General features: G+C 41.6%; 1 protein-coding gene and 5 non-coding genes across 11 annotated transcripts; all 6 read left to right on the top strand.

Moving 5' to 3' along the window:
• The first annotated feature begins 16445 nt into the window (after positions 1–16445).
• LOC139413426 (guanine nucleotide-binding protein-like 3) lies at positions 16446–23239 on the top strand. 6 transcript variants are annotated; one of them, XM_071160790.1, is made up of 16 exons: positions 16446–16698; positions 17926–18011; positions 18224–18282; positions 18621–18761; positions 18886–19002; positions 19082–19174; positions 19343–19478; positions 19585–19688; positions 19860–20010; positions 20405–20492; positions 20773–20950; positions 21286–21428; positions 21621–21757; positions 21850–21992; positions 22244–22319; positions 22595–23239. In XM_071160790.1, exons 2-16 carry the CDS (start codon positions 17999–18001, stop codon positions 22696–22698), a joined length of 1683 nt encoding a protein of 560 aa, XP_071016891.1. In that variant the 5' UTR covers positions 16446–16698; positions 17926–17998; the 3' UTR covers positions 22699–23239. The 6 variants fall into 6 exon arrangements, with proteins under 6 accessions (XP_071016891.1, XP_071016892.1, XP_071016890.1 ...); XM_071160789.1 differs by having other exon boundaries at positions 16476–16698; positions 17881–18011; XM_071160788.1 differs by lacking the exon at positions 16446–16698 and adding an exon at positions 17016–17166 and having other exon boundaries at positions 17854–18011.
• On the top strand, positions 20109–20183 carry LOC139414526 (small nucleolar RNA SNORD19). The gene has a single exon (XR_011634902.1). It is a non-coding gene; the product is annotated as a small nucleolar RNA SNORD19 (small nucleolar RNA).
• Positions 20566–20641, top strand: LOC139414530 (small nucleolar RNA SNORD69). The gene has a single exon (XR_011634906.1). It is a non-coding gene; the product is annotated as a small nucleolar RNA SNORD69 (small nucleolar RNA).
• Positions 21481–21555, top strand: LOC139414528 (small nucleolar RNA SNORD19). The gene has a single exon (XR_011634904.1). It is a non-coding gene; the product is annotated as a small nucleolar RNA SNORD19 (small nucleolar RNA).
• LOC139414529 (small nucleolar RNA SNORD19) lies at positions 22057–22130 on the top strand. The gene has a single exon (XR_011634905.1). It is a non-coding gene; the product is annotated as a small nucleolar RNA SNORD19 (small nucleolar RNA).
• Positions 22388–22463, top strand: LOC139414527 (small nucleolar RNA SNORD19). Its single transcript, XR_011634903.1, has one exon. It is a non-coding gene; the product is annotated as a small nucleolar RNA SNORD19 (small nucleolar RNA).
• Positions 23240–23256: the final 17 nt, after the last annotated feature.

Below are 23256 nucleotides of genomic sequence, written 5' to 3'. Positions count from 1 at the left end.
AGATAAAAGCACTTGAGAAACAGGTGCGCGAAATGGCGGAGCACATTGACGACTTGGATAATCGAGGACGCAGATGCAGTATTAGTGTTGTGGGACTCCCGGAAAATTCTGAAGGGACACGTTCAGTAAAAATGTTGAGGAATGGATCCCTGGCTACCTACAAATGGACACTAAGGCTGGTCGTGTGAAGCTGGACAGAGCCCATTGCTCTCAAGCACCGATACCCGGTCCCAACCAGCGCCCACGGACAGTGGTTATAAAGTTCCACAACTTCACCGACAAGCAGCGCGTCATGGATGCGGCTAGAAACATCGGCTCTGATGGTAGTCAATGTAAAGGTCCAAAGGTCTCATTCTTCAATGATTATTCCACAGCGGTTGTACGAAGACGTAAAGCGTTTGATGAGGCGAAGGCTCGACTCAAGAGAATGAAGATGGACTACGCACTGCTGTACCCGGCCACGTTGAAGATTATGGTCAACGGATCGCCTAAAAAGCTCTATACACCTGAAGAGGCTGTTGCGTTTATTGACTCTCTCGGGTAAATAACTTTAAGCTGCACCTCCGCAACATTGGACAACTTTTTTTATTTTTTATTTGAATCTGATCATGAAACAGTGGTGTGATTTCTCACGTGCTCCGGTTCAGTAATATTCGTATCTTTATTATTCTTCTTGCTAAAGTAACTGCCGCTATAGCTCAGGCTGAGATATGTGTGAATCTATATCGGTGCCCCGGCTTGGTTTTAGGTGGAAGAGCCTCAATCTTCTATTGATTTTAATTTCCATATATTTGAAGGATGAGGCTATTGAGTGGCAATGCAGACTTAAGAGTCTATATTGGAAAGTTGAAATCCCCTGCATGTTAGCTAGTGGGAAAACCCCCTTTTGGATCTTTACATGTTTAATTTTTGGGTTTAGTATAGTTTGAGTTCAGGGTTCATTTCGTTTGTTTATGCTCGGTGAGATAGAGGAGAGTTCAACACATGGAAAAAGGTACCACCCCACTTTTACAGTAGGATCCAGTCTGGATATTGAATGGTCAAAGTGCAATGGCAGGTAACAGACTGCGTGTATATACATGGAACATTAGAGGGAGCCATAACCCCATTAAAACGAAGAAGGTACTGTCTTTTTTGAAAAAATAAAATATTGATATTGCCCTGTTGCAAGAAACTAATTTGGATGATAAGGAGCATCTGAAATTACAACAAGGGGGGTTTGGTCAAGTGTTTTTTCTCATCATTTACATCCAGAAGTAGAGGTGTATTAATTATTGTGAAAAATAACTTACCACTTAAAGTCTTGAATTGTGTGAAAGATACATTTGGTCGCTTTGTTATAATTAATGGTACTTTACAAGGGCAGAACATTTCTATAATGAATATTTACTTCCCCCTGATTTCCTCACTAAGGTGTTTCTAGACTTTTCAGAATTAAACTCAGACACTGCAGTGGTAGGAGGAGATTTTAATTGTTTGTTGAACCCCCTTATTGATAAGTTTCCCAGCGGTATAGCTTCAGTCTCCCCTCAAGCTAAGTCACTTAAAGCTATTTGTGATGATCTGGGGTATGCTGATGTTTGGAGAACTTTTCATCCCTCCAACAGAGAGTTCACTTTTGTCTCTGCACCTCATGGATGTCAGACTAGAATATATTGCTTTTTTATGCCCAGGATGTATTTGCAGTCTGTTTTATCCGCCAGGATAGGAAGCATAGTCATATCTGATCATGCGGAGGTGATCCTGGACATAAAACTCAGCGGGGCATTCAATCGGTCAAGACAATCTACCCTCAAAATGACTTAACAACTCATACCATCATTAAACACTACATGGAAATATCAATGCTATACTAGGAGAAGACAACCAATACATGTATGTACATAATCAACTTCAATGACTGTTCTAACCTACATCAGAATCTTAATTCTACTTATCAGGATTTTCTGTTAATCTTCATGAAAAAAACAGTCTATACATTGAAACAAAAAAACATCTAAATTTCCTAAACATCAAATATGGTCTCCTCGCAAGTGAAAAGATCCGGATTCTTCTATTACGTCCAAGCCATGTATTTTGTATTCCACTGGTCAGAGCTTAGGATTGGTCCATATATCACCATCTGAAGTGTCATCGATTTCTCCAGAGTCCTGGAAATGATAACTTTCATACACGCAATCAACCACATCCGTACAAAACTAACACAGTCACACAGGTGAAGGTAGCCCATAACACAGTAATCATAACATCTTTCCATCTTCCAAACACACTGTCAACCCAATTAGTCAGAGAAGTATCCACCCCTGAGTTTACTACCAACTCGTGAACTTGGGTGTGTAAACCAGACAGGCCTTGGTCACTGATCCATCCTAACTGTATATCCCCAGAGTCCAAATTACCTCCATACACTTCTCCTACCCTTTTCAGCCAGCAAACATCTAAGACTATTCTATTCTGCCAAACCATTAATTACCTCTCTGATATAATTGGTGAAGCGCTGTGGATTTTTAACAGATATAATTGATCCAATCCACATTCTCATTGAGAGTGGACCACCAAAAAATACTTGACTCTAATCCTGCTAGGATCTAATTTATAGCTTTGATCTCATCTGCCACCCTTGGAACCACGATGTTATTAATACAAACCATATCATCAAAAGACCCAGTCGGAGTACTTCTTTTCTCTCGTTTAGTCAACATCATGTCATGGTGTTGAATGAGTGTGAAAGACATTCTCAAATGTACCAGTACACATACCTCTGTTCAATTAGCCAGTAATACTCGGGCCATCATGTCATTCTCCCACACAACCAACAGATGTGAGCACTGGGCCTCCTTATCTTACTGAAATCCCCAGATCTCAACCAGCCTGCCAAATCACTCATTGGTCGCATCAGAAGTAACATTATCTGTCCTATTGCAGTACTGATTTTGCCCCACATATTTCCCAGGAGTACTATACTGAATCAAACAATAAACAGTCTCCCGTTGCCTCTGTGAAAGGAGGAAGCTCAGATTTCAGAGGAACATGTGGATATAAATAGTGCAAATCCATACAACTTATTATCTGGCTATCCTGCTTCCATGAATAGCTTTACTATACAAGCTGTTCCCTTAGGTGAATAATTCCATTTCTGAACTATCCACACCGGCTCTTGGCTCTGGACAACTCCACAGTCAGTATCTGCTTTGTCAGGGACTCTGCTTGTATTCTACTGACTATAGAGCAATCAGCTGCTCTAACTTTAATAGCTACTCTTAGTCCTGAACTGCCAAGGAGTCAGAGACACCACTTGGTCTACATAGAACTCCACTGAGACTTCCCTCCCTATCCTACTCTCACTTCCTGTTTATCCAGATCAAGTGATCTCTTATGCTTGATTAATACTAATTTCTCCTTGTTTAACTATGTCAATATTACCCTCTGGCCTTCTCGGGTTCATGGTGTAGTAATAAGGTCTCCCAACCATACAGCTTAGGATGGACAGCTCACCTATAAAGCCCCACCCTCTTCCAGAAAACACATCATTAGCAAGAGTCAGACACATTTTCACTTCTATGAACAAGAACCGTAAGGAAAGGACAGGTAAGGTATTCTTCATTCGAAAGATGGCCCCCAGAATTCTGTTAATTCCAGTTCTCCTCTCGAACTCTGTCGAACTGTTATTGTTCGACAGTGTCAATGTGTCCTACAGTGTGCAGTGTGATATGAACCCGGGTAGTTCTTTCAGCTAGCTGTCACCAGGAGTCCTTGGTATGGTCCCCCAACAGGCCTCAGGGACTGGATTGAGTGACTTCACCTGTAATTCACCTGTAGTGCATAAAATCTTGGACATACAGGTTTGGTTAACAAACAGTTTCTCATTTGTTCTATTATATCTTTAACTTCTATACCTACTTGTTAGCTTTTTTTTTTTTTTTAGCTTTTTTTTTTTTTTATCAGTTAATTATCCCGTAGGTCACATCCTATCCTAGAACACAATTTACCCATCCCCCCTTTGTTACCTGGCTCTGCCCAGGTAACAACCTTGCCTACTCTTAAACAATGACTTAGGCAAGATTAGTAAATTATCCTTATGTCTGACATCATCATGTAGGAGCCCCCTTTAATTTTCCACATGTCCAATTCTCCCTTGGGCGTCCATTCATGTCAATCCTGTACCAATTCTCTGTCAAGTTTCTTATCTACTTTAAGAAGTATCTGTGCTACTTATACATTTTCTTAAATATATATATTTACCGATTTAAACCGTAACCCTTTTCTCTCATATCTCTCAAATACCACTAAACTTCTAACTGCTTGACTTTATCTAAAACCATTGATTTTAGAAAAAAACATGTCTATGAGTGGCAATCTCTAAAGTCCTTACATTTCCTTAATCAATCTATCTTAATCCTAACAATAATCCTAAATCATCACAGATGTCCTATATTCCTGTTAAATTTAATACTATTTAAAAAACCTCCTAATAGTCAAACAAAGTCAAAACAAATGCTAACCATATCAAAATCCTTCCTATACTAACAAGCTCTTTCCTTCAGGGATCTTCAGTATTCTATCTGACAATAACATGAATTGAATATATGTTGCAAAGTGTGGAATACCTTATCTACAGTAATTTATCGCCCCTAAGAACTGAAACTTATTTTTCTATGTAATTCCCTGCCCTATTGGCTTAATCTATCTCCTATCCAAACCTCAATGTATCTTATCTTCCCCTATTTATTCTCAATGATAAATAGGATTTTTTTCTCTGTTATAATACCAAATCAATAATAGCCCATTCAAAAACTTCACAGATAATGTTGTAAAACAGAATCCTGAACCACTTTCTCATTTGCGGTTCAAACAATAATTCTAACCCCAAACTAAAACTCAATTATAATTAATTTACCTTAAAACTAATAACCCAAATTACCACATTCATTATACAAATGACTCTCCCCTGAGGCTGATCAGACCTCAAAAGATAGCCATGATAAGGTCAATAGGTCATACCACCCTTTTATAGTCATGTTCCATACTACATTAGACATATTAAAGAACCCTTTATCCTTAAAATAAAAAAAAATCACTTGTGTAATTAAAACTCATAAAATAAAAACTCCTAAAGTTCCATATGTAAGCGTGCTTTTTTAAAATACCTTTGCTATAAAACAAATAGTCCTAACAAATGTTTTATGTGTATATATTTGCAAACCTTAATGATAATTCCCCTTTACCTCAAATCATTAATCATAAGTTTTAAACAACATCAATGTATATGTTTACTTAAATGAACATGCTACCCTTAGATACAATTAACCTGATAACATTATTATCCAATGTATTACTTTTTCCCTCTGCCGCAAATGTCGTACATTTCTCAGTGTAAGAAATCAGTAATTTAATCCCAGATATTTAATAAAAATGTAGACGTATTTTCCCTTGGCTCCTTCAACTCACATATTTTAGACAATTCCATCCGTCCCGGTATAAAGAATCCTACTTAAACACACCAGAGCAAATGCTTAATTAAGTTAAATCAACTCCTAGAATAAACTATCATCAGTAACCAAATAAACAAACCACTTTTCTCAGCAAAAAACAAACTATACAAAGACTCACTACTATAATGCTTCAGATGACAAAATTACTCACGTTTACGTCTCAATAAAACAAAACATCATCTGCGTGTTCCTCAAGAAAAAACATCTTGCCCCTGTCTACGTATCAGGGGAAAAGCTCAAATAACAAAATTCAACCTAGCTAGTTTCCCGAAACATATGCAATTATGTTTTACTATAGAGGTTGCTTTTCAACATTAATACCCCTAACATTGTTCCACATAATGGAAACAGTGCTCAAATTCACGGATGTTACATACACAATCAAACCAGGAATCAATAACTATCAGAATCCATTACCACAATGTTTTACGATTCAGACATTCAATCTCCCTTTCTCATAGCCTAATACAGTCCAAATCAACGCCACAAATCAATGATGCCCACCTAGCGAATCAGCTGCTAGTTTTTAGCATCTTTCCTGATGACTTACAAACTACTTTTAAAAATGTATTTTGACATTTTTATCAACTTCTGAAAAGTGACTCAAAACAATAATGGACGCGTTTTCCTTCTAAAAGACATAAACAATTTTCTCCGTTACCCCCAGTCACGACATCATTTCCGTGGCGACAAAAGTGCCTTGCGAGTGATGTCATCAACAAGCGCTCAACCTCGACCCTATCCGCAACGACTTTCAATGAATTGTAAATAATTGTTGGCTGTCTGCAGCAACAGTAGTATGGGTTCGATAAACCAAACCTAATTTATCACATCTGTTGAATCCTGAATTAGAGTTTACAACATCAATCAACATCTCTCATCTCCCAATTCGCTAAATTTATAAGAACATTTCGATGGGCATTAATCTATCGTAATTGTTTCCCCGTTATTATTCAGAATTCATTTGATTTAAGTTACTGTTTCGTCTTTGATTTAGCATTTTAATTACGACTCTATTCCCAATACATTATTCAAACAGATCATTTAGTGAACAGACATCGTCTTGCATCAAAATTAGCTTCGTCCTTATTTTAAGTTGACTGAATTAGTCTTTCAATTTGAACCAAACAAACTATTTAAAACGTTCAGTTTATATCTTATACCAATACTAGTGACTATAACTTTCTCTGCAAAACAATTAGTTTAATTACAACTAAAAACTCAGATATATATATTTTTTTAGTTAACGCCTCGGCTGGGAACCGAACCCTGGACTGCAGTTTGTAAGACTGCTACGCTCACCCTATACCACCAACACTATGGAACTGACTGAGATTCTCTGCAAATAGACCCATTTTACAGTTGTCTGTATTTGTAACTCCGGCATCTGGACAACAGAAAATAGCCCTAATTTAAACGCCCAAAGTTTTCCCTCAGTTAGATTCTCATTAATCTCGCTCTCTTTGTATCTGACCCTTCTTTTTTTTTTACCCGATTGTCGCCTCTGACCTTCCCCTCAGTTAAATTACAATATTGATGGTGACGTTTGCAGGGAGTGTTACACTCCCGGGCGAAATGTCCAATTTCGTTACATGTAAACATTTTATCTTTTTCTTTTGACTCACCTTATCCACTTTTCTCGACTTTATAACTCTCGTCTCCTGTTAGTTCCGGCACCTCCTTTGAGGAATTTCTACCCATCTTTAATCCTTACCGTTACTAGTAGCTATGGTATTTAATCACTTATCTATGCCTTTCTATATTTAATTTTACCTTCTATGTGCGAGTATTTCTACGAATCTGCTATTTACCGTTACTTAGTTACTTTAGTTGCTTTTCTGTCTGACTATGTGTGTCTCTTTAATGATAATCAGTATGTATTTCTCCTTTCTGGAAACCTCATCTATAGATTACTTTTGATTGGACATTACATTTCACCCGTATACAATTATAAGCTCATTATAAACTATTGTTCCTTGGGACTTTCAACGTTAATATCTCATATCTCACTACTCTAGAATTGGCTTCCCTATCCACCCCTTAGATATTAATTTCTTTCAGTATTGAATAGGTTCAATCATTATGTTCGCCTAGAGTTACCCTGCCTTCTCACCAAGCCTAATTTATTATTTAGGTATGTCTTTTGAATTAATGGTTATCCTATTTGTACAGAACGAACGTCCCATCTAACAATACGTCCTATATCCCTTCTTAACACCCTTCTGGCTTGCAAAACCAGGATTTATTAAGTTTTAGTTTAGTTTTGGTAGTGCACCTTACCACGAGTCATTTCAGACTCGTTTCCTTCCTTCCTACCAATTTTGGCTACACACAAAGTAGAAACCCATTGTATTTGTTCAAAATATTCAAGCAACTATCATTGATTAAATCCAAACTCCTTTAGCACATTCAATCAAAAATATCTTAAATAATTCCCAAATTCGAGAATAAAGACTATTTACCTTCGTCCTGTAGACTGGAAAAAGCCATGCCGGTTCGATTCCGTCACCTTCTCTGTCGCCCGTAGATATGTATACCGGCCTGTTATTATTAAACCTCAGCCTGAGGCCAGGTCTTTAAATAACGAGTCCAGACTCGTCCTTGCACGGTTTTCGGCTTTTCCCTTCGGACGACAGAGAAGTTTGTGGAATCCACTCGAAGGACCAATTGTTAGTGTAATTTAATTATGCCAATGTGCTTTCATCAATTGAAAGCCCTTAATCTATTTTATGAGAATTTCTAAGATTTCTTGTTTGCATAAAATAGACGCAGACCAGTCTTTCAATAATAGGTCATATAATTTATTCTCGGAGCGCGCTCCCACTTAATCACGAGCAGCAGTTTATAGACAGATCATGACGTCATTTCATTGCTTTAACAGAATCCCCTCCTCTCGACCGGGACAAAGTGAGGTGAAAAGTTCATTCTAACTTACTAACACACTCCCAGATAACTTTTGACCCCTCAACATTATCGATCACCACTGAACTGACAGTTTCTAATGAATAGAAAACTTAGGAATGCACTCACTGTCTTATCTAAAAACCCCAGAGCTAAGTTTCTGTAGGGTCAACCATAGGCTAACGACCTTATTTGTTTACACAGTCCCCAACCCATTCGTTTCTTCCTAGTTGGAATGGTGTTCATTAACTTTAATTAACTAATTACCTTGTCCTTGTCACACAATCCCTTCTTTTAACTCATATTTTTTATCAGATATAATAAAACAGAGTATAAGTTTACTTAGTTACAATTCCATTTAAAATGATTTGTTCAGTCATTGAATCATAATTTCCCAACAGACGGACTGTTGGAAGAACAGACATTTCTCAGCCTTGACATACAGGTCATGTTCCAACAGTCGACCAAGCACCCTGCGTACCAGGGACACATGTTTGGCGCGTGTAGCGGAGTATATTAGCAATATATACACCCTGCCAGTGCAGGTCCCGGAAAATCTCATCAACAAAGGGTTGGAAGACTGTTGGAGCATTCATTAACCTGTACGGCATGACGAGGTACTCATAATGCCCAGAAGTGGTGCTAAATGCTGTCTTCCACTCATCTCCCGCACGGATACGCACCAGGTTGTAAGCACTCCTGAGGTCCAATTTTGTGAAAAAGCGCACCCAGTGTAATGACTCGGTCATACTGGCTATGAGCGATACACTGGCGCAAACCTCCATCCTTCTTCTTCACAAAAAATAAACTCGAGGAGACAGGTGAGATGAAAGGCCGAATGTATCCCTGTCCCAGAGATTCGGTGACATATGTCTCCATAGCCGCCGTCTCCTCCTGTGACAGAGGATACACGTGACTCCTGGGAAGTGCAATTTCTACCAAGAGATCTATCGCACAATCCCCCTATCGATGGGGTGGTAATTGAGTCGCCTTTTTTTTTTTACAGAAGGCGAGTGCCATATCGGCATATTCGGGGGGGAATGTGCATGGTGGAGACCTGGTTTGGACTTTCCACCTTAGTGGCACCTAAGGAAACACCTACACACCCCCCTGAGCACTGACGGGACTATCACTTGAGAGCCCTCTGTTGCCACAAAATAGTAGGAACATGCGAAGCCAACCAGGGAATCCCCAACACAACAGGGAACGCAGGAGAGTTGATGAGGAAGAGACTAATTCGCTCCCAATGATTCTCCTGCGTTATCATAGTGAGCGGAGCTGTGACCTCCCTAATTAGCCCCGACCCCAAAGGACGACTGTCTAAGGCATGTATAGGGAAGGGAACATCAACAGACACAATAGGGATCCCTAATCTAATAGCAAAGGAATGGTCGATAAAGTTCCCAGCTGCGCCTGAATCTACTAGCGCCTTATGCTGGGAACGCAGGGAAAACTCGGGAAATTCGATCGACAACCACATGTGTACAACAGGGAGCTCTGGGTGAGTGTTGTGCCTACTTACCTGGGATGACCCACCAGCACTCCGCCTGCTACCTCTACCTCCTGGGGAATCCCCCCAGCACCGACCAGCAGTGTGCCCTCTGCGGCCAGAGTTGGTGCAGGGAATGATCCCCTCTCCGGTCCCCCTCGTTGCAGCGCCTCCCAACTCCATAGGCGTTGGATCAGGAGCGCTGGGGGATGGAACTGACGGACCCCGATCAGGACGTCCGCGGGAGGCCAACAGGTTGTCCAACCGGATCGATAAGTCCACCAGCTGGTACAGTGTAAGGGTGGTGTCCCTGCAAGCTAGCTCCCGACGAACATCCTCTCGTAAGCTACACCTGTAGTGATCGATCAGGGCCCCCTCATTCCATCCCGCGCCGGCCGCCAGAGTTCTAAAGTCCAGCGCAAAATCTTGAGCGCTCCTCATCCCCTGACGTAGATGAAATAAGCATTCCCCCGCCCCTCTCCCCTCCGGGGAATGATCGAATACCGCCCGGAAACGGCGGGCGAACTCCTCATAGTCATCCAACGTATGACCTTCCCTGCCCCAGATGGCGTTGGCCCATTCCAGGGCTTTACCGGTCAGACAGGAGATAAGGGCGCTCACTCTCTTGCGTCATGGAGGAGCTGGCCGGACAGATGCCAGGTAGAGCTCCAGCTGGAGTAGGGACCCCTGACATCCGGCAGCTGTCCCATCATACGCCCTCGGGAGCGAGAGCTGAATCCCACCGGATCCTGATGACGGAGAGGCGGACATCACGGTAGGTAGTGATGGAACCTGAGGAGAAGACACAGGGTTCGCAGGAAAAAAAACCTCTCTCCCATCTGTCCATGGTTTGCAGCACGGATCCATGGCTGTACCCAGGCTCTGCAGCATGGTCGCTGCTGAACGCGCTCCTCCATTTGAAGTGGAGGACTGGCTGTACCTGCTGACCCCAAGTATTTTGGTGCGTGTTTCTATCTAGAGGATAGCGAAGGAGTCAGGCACAGGACACAGGGAAGAGTAAAACCACTGTATTTACTCCATCTGAGAACGGAACAAAAGAACTCCAACACAAGAAAGACAATCACGCACAAAACAGAAAGGGAAACCAGAGGGTTAAATAAGGAACATAATCATGAGATGGGAACCAGGTGTGTAAAACAGACAAAACAAAAGGAAAAATATAACATGGATCGGTGGCAGCTAGAACCGCCGAACACCGCCCGAACAAGGAGAGGGAACAACTTCGGTGGAAGTCGTGACAGACATTTTTGTAGTGGTTGATACATTTTTCTTTAGGGCAAATCAAGTCTGACATTTTTGTGTTTTTTTTTAAACCCCGTTTTCATGGTATCCAATTGTTTTTAGTAGCTACTATCTTGTCTTACCGTACTCTGTCTCACAAAGACGCAGTGGTTGGAACCATAAATCTCAAATTTGGACTCATCAGACCAAAGGACAAATTTCCACTGGTCTAATGTCCATTGCTCGTGTTTCTTGGCCCAAGCAATATTCTTCTTATTATTGGTGTCCTTTAGTAGTAGTTTCTTTGCAGAAATGCAACCATGATGGCCTGATTCATGTAGTCTCCCCTGAACAGTTGATGTTGAGATGTGTCTCTTACTTGAACTCCGTGACACATTTATTTGGGCTGCAATCTGAGGCTGGTAACTCTAATGAATTTATCCTCTGCAGCAGAGGCAATTCTGTGTCTTCCTTTCCTCATGAGAGTCAGTTTCATAACGGAGCTTGATGGTTTTGCCGTATTGATTGACCTTCATGTCTTATAGTAATGACAGACTGTTGATCCTCTTTGGTTATTTGAGCTGTTCTTGCCATAATATGGACTTGGTCTTTTACCAAATAGGGCTATCTTTTGTATACCACCCCTACATTGTCATAGTACAACTGATTAGCTCAAATGCATTATGAAGGAAAGAAATTCCACAATTGTATTTTTAACAAGGCCCACCTGTTAATTGAAATGCATTCCAGGTGACTAAGCTGGTTGAGAGAATACAAATAATGTGCAAAGCTGTCAAGACAAAGAGTGGCTACTTTGAAGAATCTCACATAAAATATATCTCAATTTGTTTAAAACTTTGTTTTAGTTACTACATGATTCATATGTGTTATTTCATAGTTTTAATGTCTTCACTATTATCCTACAATGTATAAAATAGTACAAATAAAGAAAACCCTTGAATTAATAGGTGTGTCCAAACTTTTGACTGGTACTGTAAGTATATAAAAAGTTGAGCTCCGGACCTCTGTGTCCTCATATGTACTGTAGTTACGGCCCAGGTCATGTTGCAGCAGTGTGTAGGCCACCGTGCTTCTACACCTGCATTGCTTGCTGCTTGGGGTTTTAGGCTGGGTTTCTGTACAGCACTTTGTGACATCAGCTGATGTAAAAAGGGCTTTATAAATACATTTGATTGCAATTTGATTGATTTGTTGACTAGTGTAACCGTAAAAGCATTGGTTTCATGCATGTTAACATTAGAAGCCTCCTCCCTAAGTTTGTTTTATTCACTGCTTTAACACACTCCACCAACCTGGATCCTGGCTTGGAAGGCCAACAAAAATCCTGAAATTTCCAACCCTAACTATAACATTTTCTGACAAGATATAACTGCCAAAGGGGGTGCTGGTGCAATCTACTGCAGAGATAGCCTACAGAGTTATTTCATACTATCTAGGTCTGTGCCCAAACAATTTGAGTTTCTTCTTTAAAATCCACCTTTCCAGAAACAAGTCTCTCACCATTGCTGCTTGCTATAGACCCCCTTCAGCCCCCAGCTGTGCCCTGGACACCATATGTGAATTGATCGCCCCCCATCTATCTTCAGAGTTCATACTGTTAGGTGACTTAAACTGGGACTTGCTTAACACCCCGGCCGACCTACAATCTAAACTTGATGCCCTCAATCTCACACAAATTATCAAATCCATACAACCCAAAATCCGTAACCATGGGCACCCTCTTAGATATCATCCTGACCAACTTGCCCTCTAAATACACCTCTGTTGTCTTCAACCAGGATCTCTGCGATCACTGCCTCATTGCCTGCGTGCGTAAAGGGTCCGCGGGCAAACGACCACCCCTCATCACTATCAAACTCTCCCTAAATCACTTCAGCAATTTTTTTTTTACCCCCTTTTTCTCCCCAATTTCATGGTATTCAATTGTTAATAGTTGCTGTCTTGTCTCATCGCTGCAACTCCCGTACGGACTTGTGAGAGGCGAAGGTCGAGAGCCATGTGTACTCCGAAACACAACCCAACCAAGCTGCACTGCTTCTTAACACAGCCCACATCCAACCCGGATGCCAGCCGCACCAATGTGTCGGAGGAAACACCGTACACCTAGCAACCTGGTCAGCGTGCACTGCGCCCGGCCCGCCACAGGAGTCACTAGTGCGCGATGAGACAAGGATATCCCTGCCGGCCAAATATTCCCTAACCCGGATGACGCTAGGCCAATTGTGCGCCGCCCTGTGGGCCTCCCGGTCGCGGCCGGCTGCGACAGAACCAGAGTCTCTGGTGGCACAGCTAGCGATGCAGTGCCTTAGACCACTACGCCACCCGGGAGGCCTGCAAGCAGGCCTTTCTAATCGACCTGGCCTGGGTATCCTGGAAGGATATTGACCTCATCCCATCAGTAGAGGATGCCTGGTTGCTCTTCAAAAGTGCTCTCCTCTCCATCTTAAATAAGCATGCCCCGTTCAAAAAATGTAGAACTAAGAACAGATATAGCCCTTGGTTCACCCCAGACTTGACTGCCCTTGACCAGCACAAGAACATCCTGTGGCGTTCTGCATTAGCATCGAATAGCCCCCGCGATATGCAACTCTCCAGGGAAGTCCGTAACCAATATACTCAGTTAGGAAAGCTAAGGCTAGCTTTTTCAAACAGAAATTTGCTTCCTGTAGCACTAATTCCAAAAAGGTTTGGGACACTGTAAAGTGGAGAATAAGAGAACCTCCTCCCAGCTGCCCACTGCACTGAGGATAGGAAACACTGTCATCACCGATAAATCTATGATAATACATAATTACAATAAGCATTTTTCCACGGCTGGCCATGCTTTCCACCTGGCTACCCCTACCAGAGCCAACACCTCAGCACCCCCCCCCCACCCCCCCTCGCTTCTCCTTCACCCAAATCCGAACAGCTGATGTTCTGAAAAATCTGGATCCCTACAAATCTGCTGGGGTAGACAATCTGGACCTTCTATTTATAAAATTATCCTCCAAAATTGTTGCAACCCCATTACTAGCCTGTTCAACCTCTCTTTCGCATCGTCTGAGATCCCCAAAGATTGGAAAGTTGCTACGGTCATCCCTGTCTTCAAATGGGGAGACACCTTAGACCCAAACTGATATAGACCTATTTCCATCTTGCCCTGCCTTTCTAAAATCTTTGAAAGCCAAGTTAATAAACAGATCACCGACAATTTCGAATCCCACTGTACCTTCTCCACTATGCAATATGGTTTCCGAGCTGGTCATGGGTGCACCTCAGCCACACTCAAGTTCCCAAACAATATCCTAACCCCCATCGATAAAGGACAGTACTGTGCAGCTGTCTTCATCGACCTGGCCAAGGCTTTCGACTCTGTCAATCACAGCATTCTTATCGGCAGACTCAATAACCTTGGCTTCTCAGATGACTGCCTCGCCTGGTTCACCAACTCCTTCTCAGATAGAGTTCAGTGTGTCAAATCAGAGGGCATGTTGTCCGGACCTCTAGCAGTTTCTATGGGGGTGCCACAGGGCTCAATTCTCGGGCCGACTCTTTTCTCTGTATATAGCAATGATGTCGCTCTTGCTGCTGGTGATTCTCTGATCCACCTCTACGCAGACGACACCATTCTGTATACATCTGGCTTTACTTTGGACACTGTGCTAATAAACGTGCTTCAACGCCATACAACTCTCCTTCCGTGCCCTGCAACTGCTCTTAAATGCTAGTACAACTAAGTGCATGCTCTTCAACCGATTGCTGCCGCACCCTCCCGCCCGACTATCATCACTACTCTGGACGGTCCTGATTTAGAATATGTGGACAACTACAAATACCTAGGTGTCTGGCTAGACTGTAAACTCTCCTTCCAGACTCACATTAAGCATCTCCAATCCAAAATTAAATCTAGAATCCGCTTCCTATTTCGCAACAAAGCCTCCTTCACTCATGCCGCCAAACATACCCTCGTAAAACTGACTATCCTACCGGTCCTTGACTTCAGCGATGTCATTTACAAAATAGCCCCCAACACTCTACTTAGCAAACTGGATGTAGTCTATCACAGTGCCATCCGTTTTGTCACCAAAGCCCCATATACTACCCAGCACTGCAACCTCTATGCTCTCGTCCTCTATGGCTGGCCCTCACTACATATCAGTCGCCAAACCAACTAGCTCCAGGACATCTATAAATCTATGCTAGGTAAAACCCCAAATTATCTCAGCTCACTGGTCACCACCCACCCGTAGCACGTTGTCCAGCAGGTATATTGCACCGGTCATCCCCAAAGCCAACACTTCCTTTGGCCGCCTTTCCTTCCAGTTCTCTGCTTCCAATGATTGAATATCTGAAGCAGGAGTCTTATATCTCCTTCTCTAACTTAAAGCATCAGTTGTCAGAGCAGTTTACCATCACTGTACCTGTACACAGCCAATCTGTAAATAGCACACCCGACTACCTCATCCCCATATTATTACTTACCCTCTTGCTCTTTTTCACCCCAGTATCTCTACTTATACATCATCATCTGCACATATATCACTCCAATATTAATGCTAAATTGTAATTATTTTCGCCTCTATGGCCTATTTATTGCCTACCTCCCTACTCATCTACATTTGCACACACTGTACATAGATCTTTCAATGTTTATTTTCTTTTGTGTTATGGACTGTTTGTTTGTGTAACTCTGCATTGTTTTTGTCACACTGCTATGCTTTATCTTGCTTGGCCAGGTCACAGTTGTAAATGAGAACTTGTTCTCAACTGGCCTACCTGGTTAAATAAAGGTGAAATAAATAAATAAATCAAAGAAATAAATTATATTATAGGTGGAGCACATTGATAAGCTTAAGTAAATTAATGTAAAGATCATAATATTCTACAGACCGTACTGATCTAGCACTATAGTCTAAATACACAGCAGCACTTTCTACTCCACCCACTCCATTCAATGCAATACACTATAGGCCTATAAATTACATACTGGTTTATAGAGAACAAACTATTATAGGTGCCGAAGTAAACGTGGGGTTGGGATTACTCAGTAGGGTGTGCATAATCTATATATGGTGTTATTTCACGGAGGACTGAGATATAAATACCCAGCAACACATAATATTGGTCCCGATGCAATACACTGTAGACCTATACATTTCATATTGGCTTATATAGAAAAAAGTACTCCATGTGCCGATGTAAAAGTGGGTCAATAATCTAAGTAACATAACACAAAAATTCCCAGAAAAATCCGTCAATTTAAACTAGATATATCAGGTCGCATCCACCGCTTCCACCTATGGTGGTCTACCGCATTTGCGGTGGAAGGTGGCTGAGCTACAGCGGTGTTTGTCACACCATGAGACATCCCAAAAACCGGTCTTCTCACAAAAACGTCTATTTGCTCTACGACCCCCACAAGTGTCACTGGACTCGTCTGAAGTCAATAACGCTGAAGTGCCAATTTCTGTTAATAGCGTCGGAACCGTTTGGGATTTTCCACTGTGGAAATGGGAGATAATCTCTGTTTTGCTCTACAACCCCAACAAGTGTCACGGGACTCGTCTGAAGGTAACTCTCGACTGAAGGTTAAACTCTCCTCAATCAATAGGTTTTGTACCCAGTGATGCCAATTTAGCAATTTTGTTGCTAGATTTAGCAACTTTTCAGACTACCCTGGCAACTTTTTTTTCAAACAGCACCTAGCAACAAATTTAGCTACTTTTAAAAATGTATTTGGAACTTTTAGCAACTTTTGAAAAGTGACTCAAACGCTAAAATGCACGCATTTTCCCTCTAAATGACACAAAAACATTTTTTTCTGTCAGTCACAACACACGTGCCTGGCCGCAAAAGTGCATTGTGAGTGACGTCAGCAGCAGGCGCTCAGCTCGTGCACAGGCAGCAGCAGTAGCACAGGTTCGACGAGCGAAACCCAATGAATATAGTCGGTAACGAATGTTTGATCTTGAACAGAACTTACAACATCAATCAACAAGTTTCAATCAAAATTGTAGAGCCAGAAGTACAGAAAAGAGTGTGAGTCTGTACCTGAACAAATGTCAAATCATATTTTTTGCAGAAATGGCCAGTCAATTTGAGTAACGTTATTGTGTATTCTACGTAATTTAGCAACTTTTAGCAACATATCAACCTGCCACTAGCCACTTACTCTGAAAATTAGTTGGCAACACTGTTTGTACCTGAGCATCATTTACATTCTCTGTTTGTACCCTTTTGTTTCATTTCACTTTGTTGCCACTACCAATATAATGTATGTAATGTGTGTCACAGTCCCCTTTAAGACATAATCCATTTAGCAATGGATGTAATTGATCTCTACATGATTCTGAGTTGCATAGAATGGTAGCGGAGTCTACATCCTTTTTACAACACAACACAATCAAAGTGATACCAAATTGCACAAATATCACATTATAGCATTGCACGTTTACTGTTATCGAGTAGGACGTGTTGGGTATATAGACCTCAGTCCCTCATGAAATAACACCATACATAGAGATTCTACAGACCCTACCCACTGGGCACAGACATCAATTCAATGTCTCTTTCAATGTAATTTCATTGAAAGGACGTGGAAACAACGTTGATTCAGCCAGTGTGTACCCAGTGGGATAGTGAATAATACCAACCCCACTTTTTATTTTGGCACCTAGAATAGTTTATAAGCCTATATGTAATTGATATGCCTATATTGTATTACAGTGTATTACGTGGGGTACTTTTATTTAGGAAATGCCGTGACCCGGAACTACTTTTTTTTGTGCTGTTGACGAGACTCCGACAGCTAGCTCCTGGTTCCACGTGCAGCAGAATTTTGTAATCGCATTGTCAGACCTATAGCACTGCAATGAAGCGTCCAGGTAAGTGTAGCTAAAGTCTTTACATTTGGCTTGAACATCGTTTTTTCTGTATTCATTACAATTAATGTAGTATTTGTTGTGGTTCAGTTGAATACATTTTCATTGCCAGTTAGACTGCCAATGCTGGCTATACAGTCATAACGTTAGCTCTCTAGCTAGCATTAGGTTGTTAGGAAGCCAACCCTGGCTAGAATTTCGTTAATGTGTTTCAGGGTTAAAGAAAGCAAGTAAACGCGTGTCTTGCTCCAAACGGTACAAAATACAGAAAAAGGTAAACATTGTGAATTGCACTCATTACTATCACCACTCTCTTTAAGGTGACTCCTAGCTGATGTCATACATTGCTAACGTAAAATAAAAAAAATAAAAACATTGTTAACGATAGGTAGCCAACGGTAACTCAGTTGGAGAGTGTCAAAATCAGATTGTATTGGTCGCATACAAATATTTAGATGTTATTGCGGGTGTAGCAAAAGCTTGTAAATTGCTTAGGAGATACATGGCAGCTTTGCCTCTATGTCGGCGCCATCTTGTTGTATGACAGATGTGCGTATATATGAAAGCGATTTTGTCTTGCCATGATTTCTAATCTAATTTGTTTGTTTTTAGGTCCGGGAACACAACAAAAAACTAAGAAAAGATGCAAAAAAGAAAGGAGTTGGCAAAAAAGTGAAAAAGGATATTGGAGTTCCCAACAAAGCACCATTCAAAGAGGATATTCTGAGGGAAGCGGAACAGAGGAGGTCAAAGGTGAGGCCATTGACTGTTTTTGGGATAACATCCAGGTACATGTGTGGGCTCATCAATTTCATATTTTAGGGGGCAAAATAATTAGGTCTATGATTAATTTGTTTTTACCTTCTCTCCAACCCAGCTTGAAGAAGAAAAGGAGAAAAAGAAGCTTGCCAAGCAACAAGAACGGGCTCAGAAGAGGAAGAAGGAAAACTCTGCCAGCAGGGATGCAGACCCTAAAGCGAAGAAAGCTAGAAAGGTAAAGAAAATGGGTGCATCAAAGATCATGCCCTCTGTGTAATTTAACACTATTTTAACTCCACTTTTTAACTCCATAGGAGTTACCGTCACAGGAGGTTCTTGTGAAACAGATGGTGAAACAAAGTGACCCAAGGAATTCAAAGAAGCACCTTTGTTCAGAATTAAACAAGGTGAGATTATTACATCCACATGTCTGTTGGCATTAAGTCCCAGTTAAGGAAAGGATAGCCCTTGTCTGGCTGAGTTGCTCTGCAAGACAGAAGCTATCATGAAAACATGCCCTACCTGAGTGTCCCAGTGAATCAATATTCATTAGGCTACTCTCATATTTACTCTAGGTGATCGATGCCTCTGACATCATCGTTGAAATCCTAGATGCAAGAGATCCCCTTGGCTGCAGATGCCCACAGCTAGAGGAAGCTGTGCTGAAGGGGGAAGGAAACAAGAAGCTACTATTCCTGTTGAACAAAATAGGTAATAACCTTATGGGAGAACATTCTTTCATGTCAATTATATTTTAAGTTTAACTTCAAAAAGTAGTTAAACTTTAATACCGTAAATTACATTTTCCATCCTTCAGATCTTGTCCCTAAAGAGAATGTGGAGAAGTGGCTACAGTGTCTTCAGCTTGAGTTCCCTGCTGTGGCGTTCAAGGCATCCACACAACAACAGGACAAAACAGTGGTATGTAAATGCAGTACCAAATATTTGAATGGGATTAATTTCACTGACTACTTGGGGGGGTTCCATATTGATGACCAGCTTCAGTCACCTGCGCAGAATATGGGTCATTACTGTGTTGAATATTTATAATTAATTCATTTATATGTTTATTTTTTGTTTATATTTAAACAGCAAGAGAAGAAGGCCAGGTTTGCAACTCTTAACGGAGTAGTAGACCAGACCAAAGGAGTGGCCTGTTATGGCAGCAGCAGTCTTCTCCAGCTCCTGGGGGACTATGCAAATGCAACAGGGAGAGAGGGCTCACTAAAAGTGGGCTTAGTCGGTAAGTAAATTACTCCCCTAACCATTACTCAAACATGAACAGCAACTTTTCCCTTGATTAGTATGGCTCTCAAGTGGTGTTATTAAAGGGTTGTGGATGAGAAATGATGAGAATTTATGTGAACTACTGATGTCTGTGAAGACTAATAATCCAACTCTGATCTCATACATAGCAATCACAGTGCCCTGTTGGGTACCCTATGTCTGATCTCTTATTTGTGTTCTTTCAATTTATTTGATCAATTATATCATGACTGCAAGCGCAAATTAGCACATTATGTCTGCTATATCAGGACCCCTTGACAATATGATTAATCTTTAAGGGTTTATCCTGCACAGTATAAATACCCGTTGTCTATGACTTCCACCTCTGATTCCCTCCTCTGTCCCCTCAGGGTTCCCAAATGTGGGGAAGAGCAGTCTGATCAACAGCCTGAAGGGGATGAGGGCCTGTAATGCAGGAGTCCAGAGAGGGATCACCAGGTGTGTGAAGCAGAACCATTTTAATAATTCATGATAGTGATGGGGTCCGTTTTATTCGCAGATGGTGAGGAGTTGTATGAAGCGTGATGAAGTTGAAGATCTCACAAAACCGTCGAGTCTATATTCAATCCAACACTGAGCTTCATACACTTCATCTGGGTCTTGCCAATTAGGGCAAAACAGTCAAACACTTGGCTATGTCTGTTTTCCTCTATTTGCTCAATGCATGAATGTCATTTGAAGCTTCCCACCTAACACACCTGATGTCTGACCCTTGCAGGTGCTTCCAAGACATCCACATATCTAAGAATATCAAAATGATTGACAGCCCTGGGATAGTGGCAGCCCAGTCTAACCCAAAAGCTGCCATGGCGCTGAGGAGTCTCCAGGTGGAGGATAAGCTGGAGACTGTTCTAGAGGCCGTCAGGACCCTGCTCAAACAGTGCAACAAGCAACAGGTGAGACGGCGGAGATCCCTGCTACTCACTTGGGCTCCTGAGTGGCGCAGCAGTCTAAGGGACTGCATCTCAGTGCTAGAGGTGTCACTACTGACCCTGGTTCAATCCCGGGCTGTATCCCAACCGGCTGTGATATGGGAGTCCCATAGGGCGGTGCACAATTGGCCCAGCGTCGTTAGGGTTTGGCCTAGACTATCATTGTAAATAAGAATTTGTTCTTAACGGACTTGCCTAGTTAAATAAAACTGGTGTAAGGACATTTTACTGCCAAGTTTAAGATCAAGGCCTAGTTCTTCTGAGCATACTGATAGGTAATCATGGACTTTGTCTTTCAGGTAATGCTTCAGTACAATGTTCCAGACTTTAGAAACTCCCTGGAGTTTTTATCCTTTTTTGCCAAGAAGCGTGGATTTTTACAGAAGGGTGGAGTCCCCAACACAGAACTGGCTGCCTCTACCTTCCTCAATGATTGGACAGGGTTAGTGTTGTCATCGTAACAATTTGTTACCCATTTATATTCAGGCTAGCATGAGAAATGAGGATAATTAACGCAATTCTTGAATTTAAGTGAAGACTTCTAATCCAACTCTGATCCCACTGCTGAGCTCGGCGGAGTACCTTGCCTGGAAACTCTATTTATTTTATATACCAATAAATTATATATTTTCAGTGCAAAGCTGAGTTACCACTGCAAAGCCCCTGAGAAGCCAAGCCTTCCCCCATACCTCTCTGAAGACATTGTAAGAGAGATGCAGAAAGGGTGGGACTTGGACAAGTTGCGGAAAGGCAACGAGGAGACTCTAAGAAGTATGTTAATTCTATTAGAGAAAATACTAAATAGTTTCATTTTACAGTAATGAGTGTGTTGTGTGATGATGACTGACCCACTCTCCTCCCAGGTGTAAAGTTCCCAAACCAGGCCAGCAGCATTGTCTTCCTGTCTAAAGGCCCCACCGCCGGAGTGCTGAGTGACGTTGTTGAGGACAAGCCTGCTTCAGAGCCCACTGAGGAAGATATGGAGGGTAGCTGTGAAAACAAAGAGGTAGCTGAAAAGCTAAAAATTATGTTTTTAACCTGATGAATCAGATAAAAGTTGTCTGCTATCATGGAAATGAGGACAAAAACGCAAGTCTGATTTTAAAGTGAAGACTTCTAATCCAACTCTGATCCCCTGCTGAGCGAGTACCTCGCCTGTAATCAAAAATCAAATGCATATTTTGGTAAACACCTAAACCACATATCTTTTCAGGGCAAAGCTGAGTTACTACTGCAATATCTTCCTCTTAATTTCAGGCTGGTGGGGTTAAAGAGGTGTCTGAGGAAGTGACTGCGGAAACAGATGAACCACAAATAAAGACACCAGTCACAAGTAAATCAATAAAAAAGAGAACCAGCTTCATTCCTGTTACATGCCTAGTTAATGTAGAGTTAGTCTATGTGGAAATGAGGACAATAACGCAAGTCTGAATTTCAAGTGAAGACTTCTAATCCAACTCTGATCCACTGCTGAGCCAGACGGAGTACCTTGCCTGGAATCTATTATGAAAGATAATTTGTTTTGTATTTCATGGCAACACTTAATTCCTGTTACATTCCCAAACAAGTGTTGTCAATGTCACTGAAGAAATTATTTATCTTTTGCAGACAAACAAGCCAAGGTGAGGTTACAGGTTCCTGTCCCAGTCAACATTGACCTCTCCTCAGTCCACACAGATGACACCTATGACTTCAACACAGATTTTAAATGAACATCTGTCCTTTTTGTTTCTCAAGTCTTTTCCTTGTCACGTCTAAACTATACTGGCATCATCTGTTCTGTAAACCTGTGTGACGGAAAATCTTATTTTAGTGGCTTAAATAATCCTTGGTTCTTGGTAAAGATATGAGGGGGAGGTGACATGACCTTCTCCTAAGGACCATCTGGCAGAGCACCCAGAATATTTCTATAGGTTAAGATAATGTTGCCGGAACCAACCCAATGAACTATGCAACGTGTCGGTAACCAGTATGAGCTCTAACAGGACTGCCCTGAGAGTTCCTGACAGACGTGTACGATGATGCATCAAGTTTGTTAGAACCTCTCCAGTTTAATTATTTATTAACAGTGAAGATTGCCTTATTTGTCCCTGTGTAGAATTTCCATGACAGGCTATTAGAATCAAGTGACTGTTTAAGGCCTCTGTGTGGATGTAACCTGTATAATGAGTTGGTAAATGTTTTGCCTTGAGTACAGGTCCATGTGAATTATTGTATATAGCCTCAAAACAAATAAATTGATCCATCATTTCCCCCAAGTGCTTCATTCC

This window comes from Oncorhynchus clarkii, chromosome 7 (genome assembly GCF_045791955.1).
Source record: "Oncorhynchus clarkii lewisi isolate Uvic-CL-2024 chromosome 7, UVic_Ocla_1.0, whole genome shotgun sequence".
Lineage (NCBI taxonomy): Eukaryota > Metazoa > Chordata > Actinopteri > Salmoniformes > Salmonidae > Oncorhynchus > Oncorhynchus clarkii.
This window is presented reverse-complemented; position numbering and strand designations above follow the sequence as displayed.

Excerpts from the sequence above, each read along its gene's own strand:
- LOC139413426 (XM_071160790.1), top strand. Across the intron at positions 19,689-19,859 it reads AACAACAGGACAAAACAGTG|CAAGAGAAGAAGGCCAGGTT; the intron begins GTATGTAAATGC and ends ATATTTAAACAG. Across the intron at positions 20,011-20,404 it reads ACTAAAAGTGGGCTTAGTCG|GGTTCCCAAATGTGGGGAAG; the intron begins GTAAGTAAATTA and ends CTGTCCCCTCAG.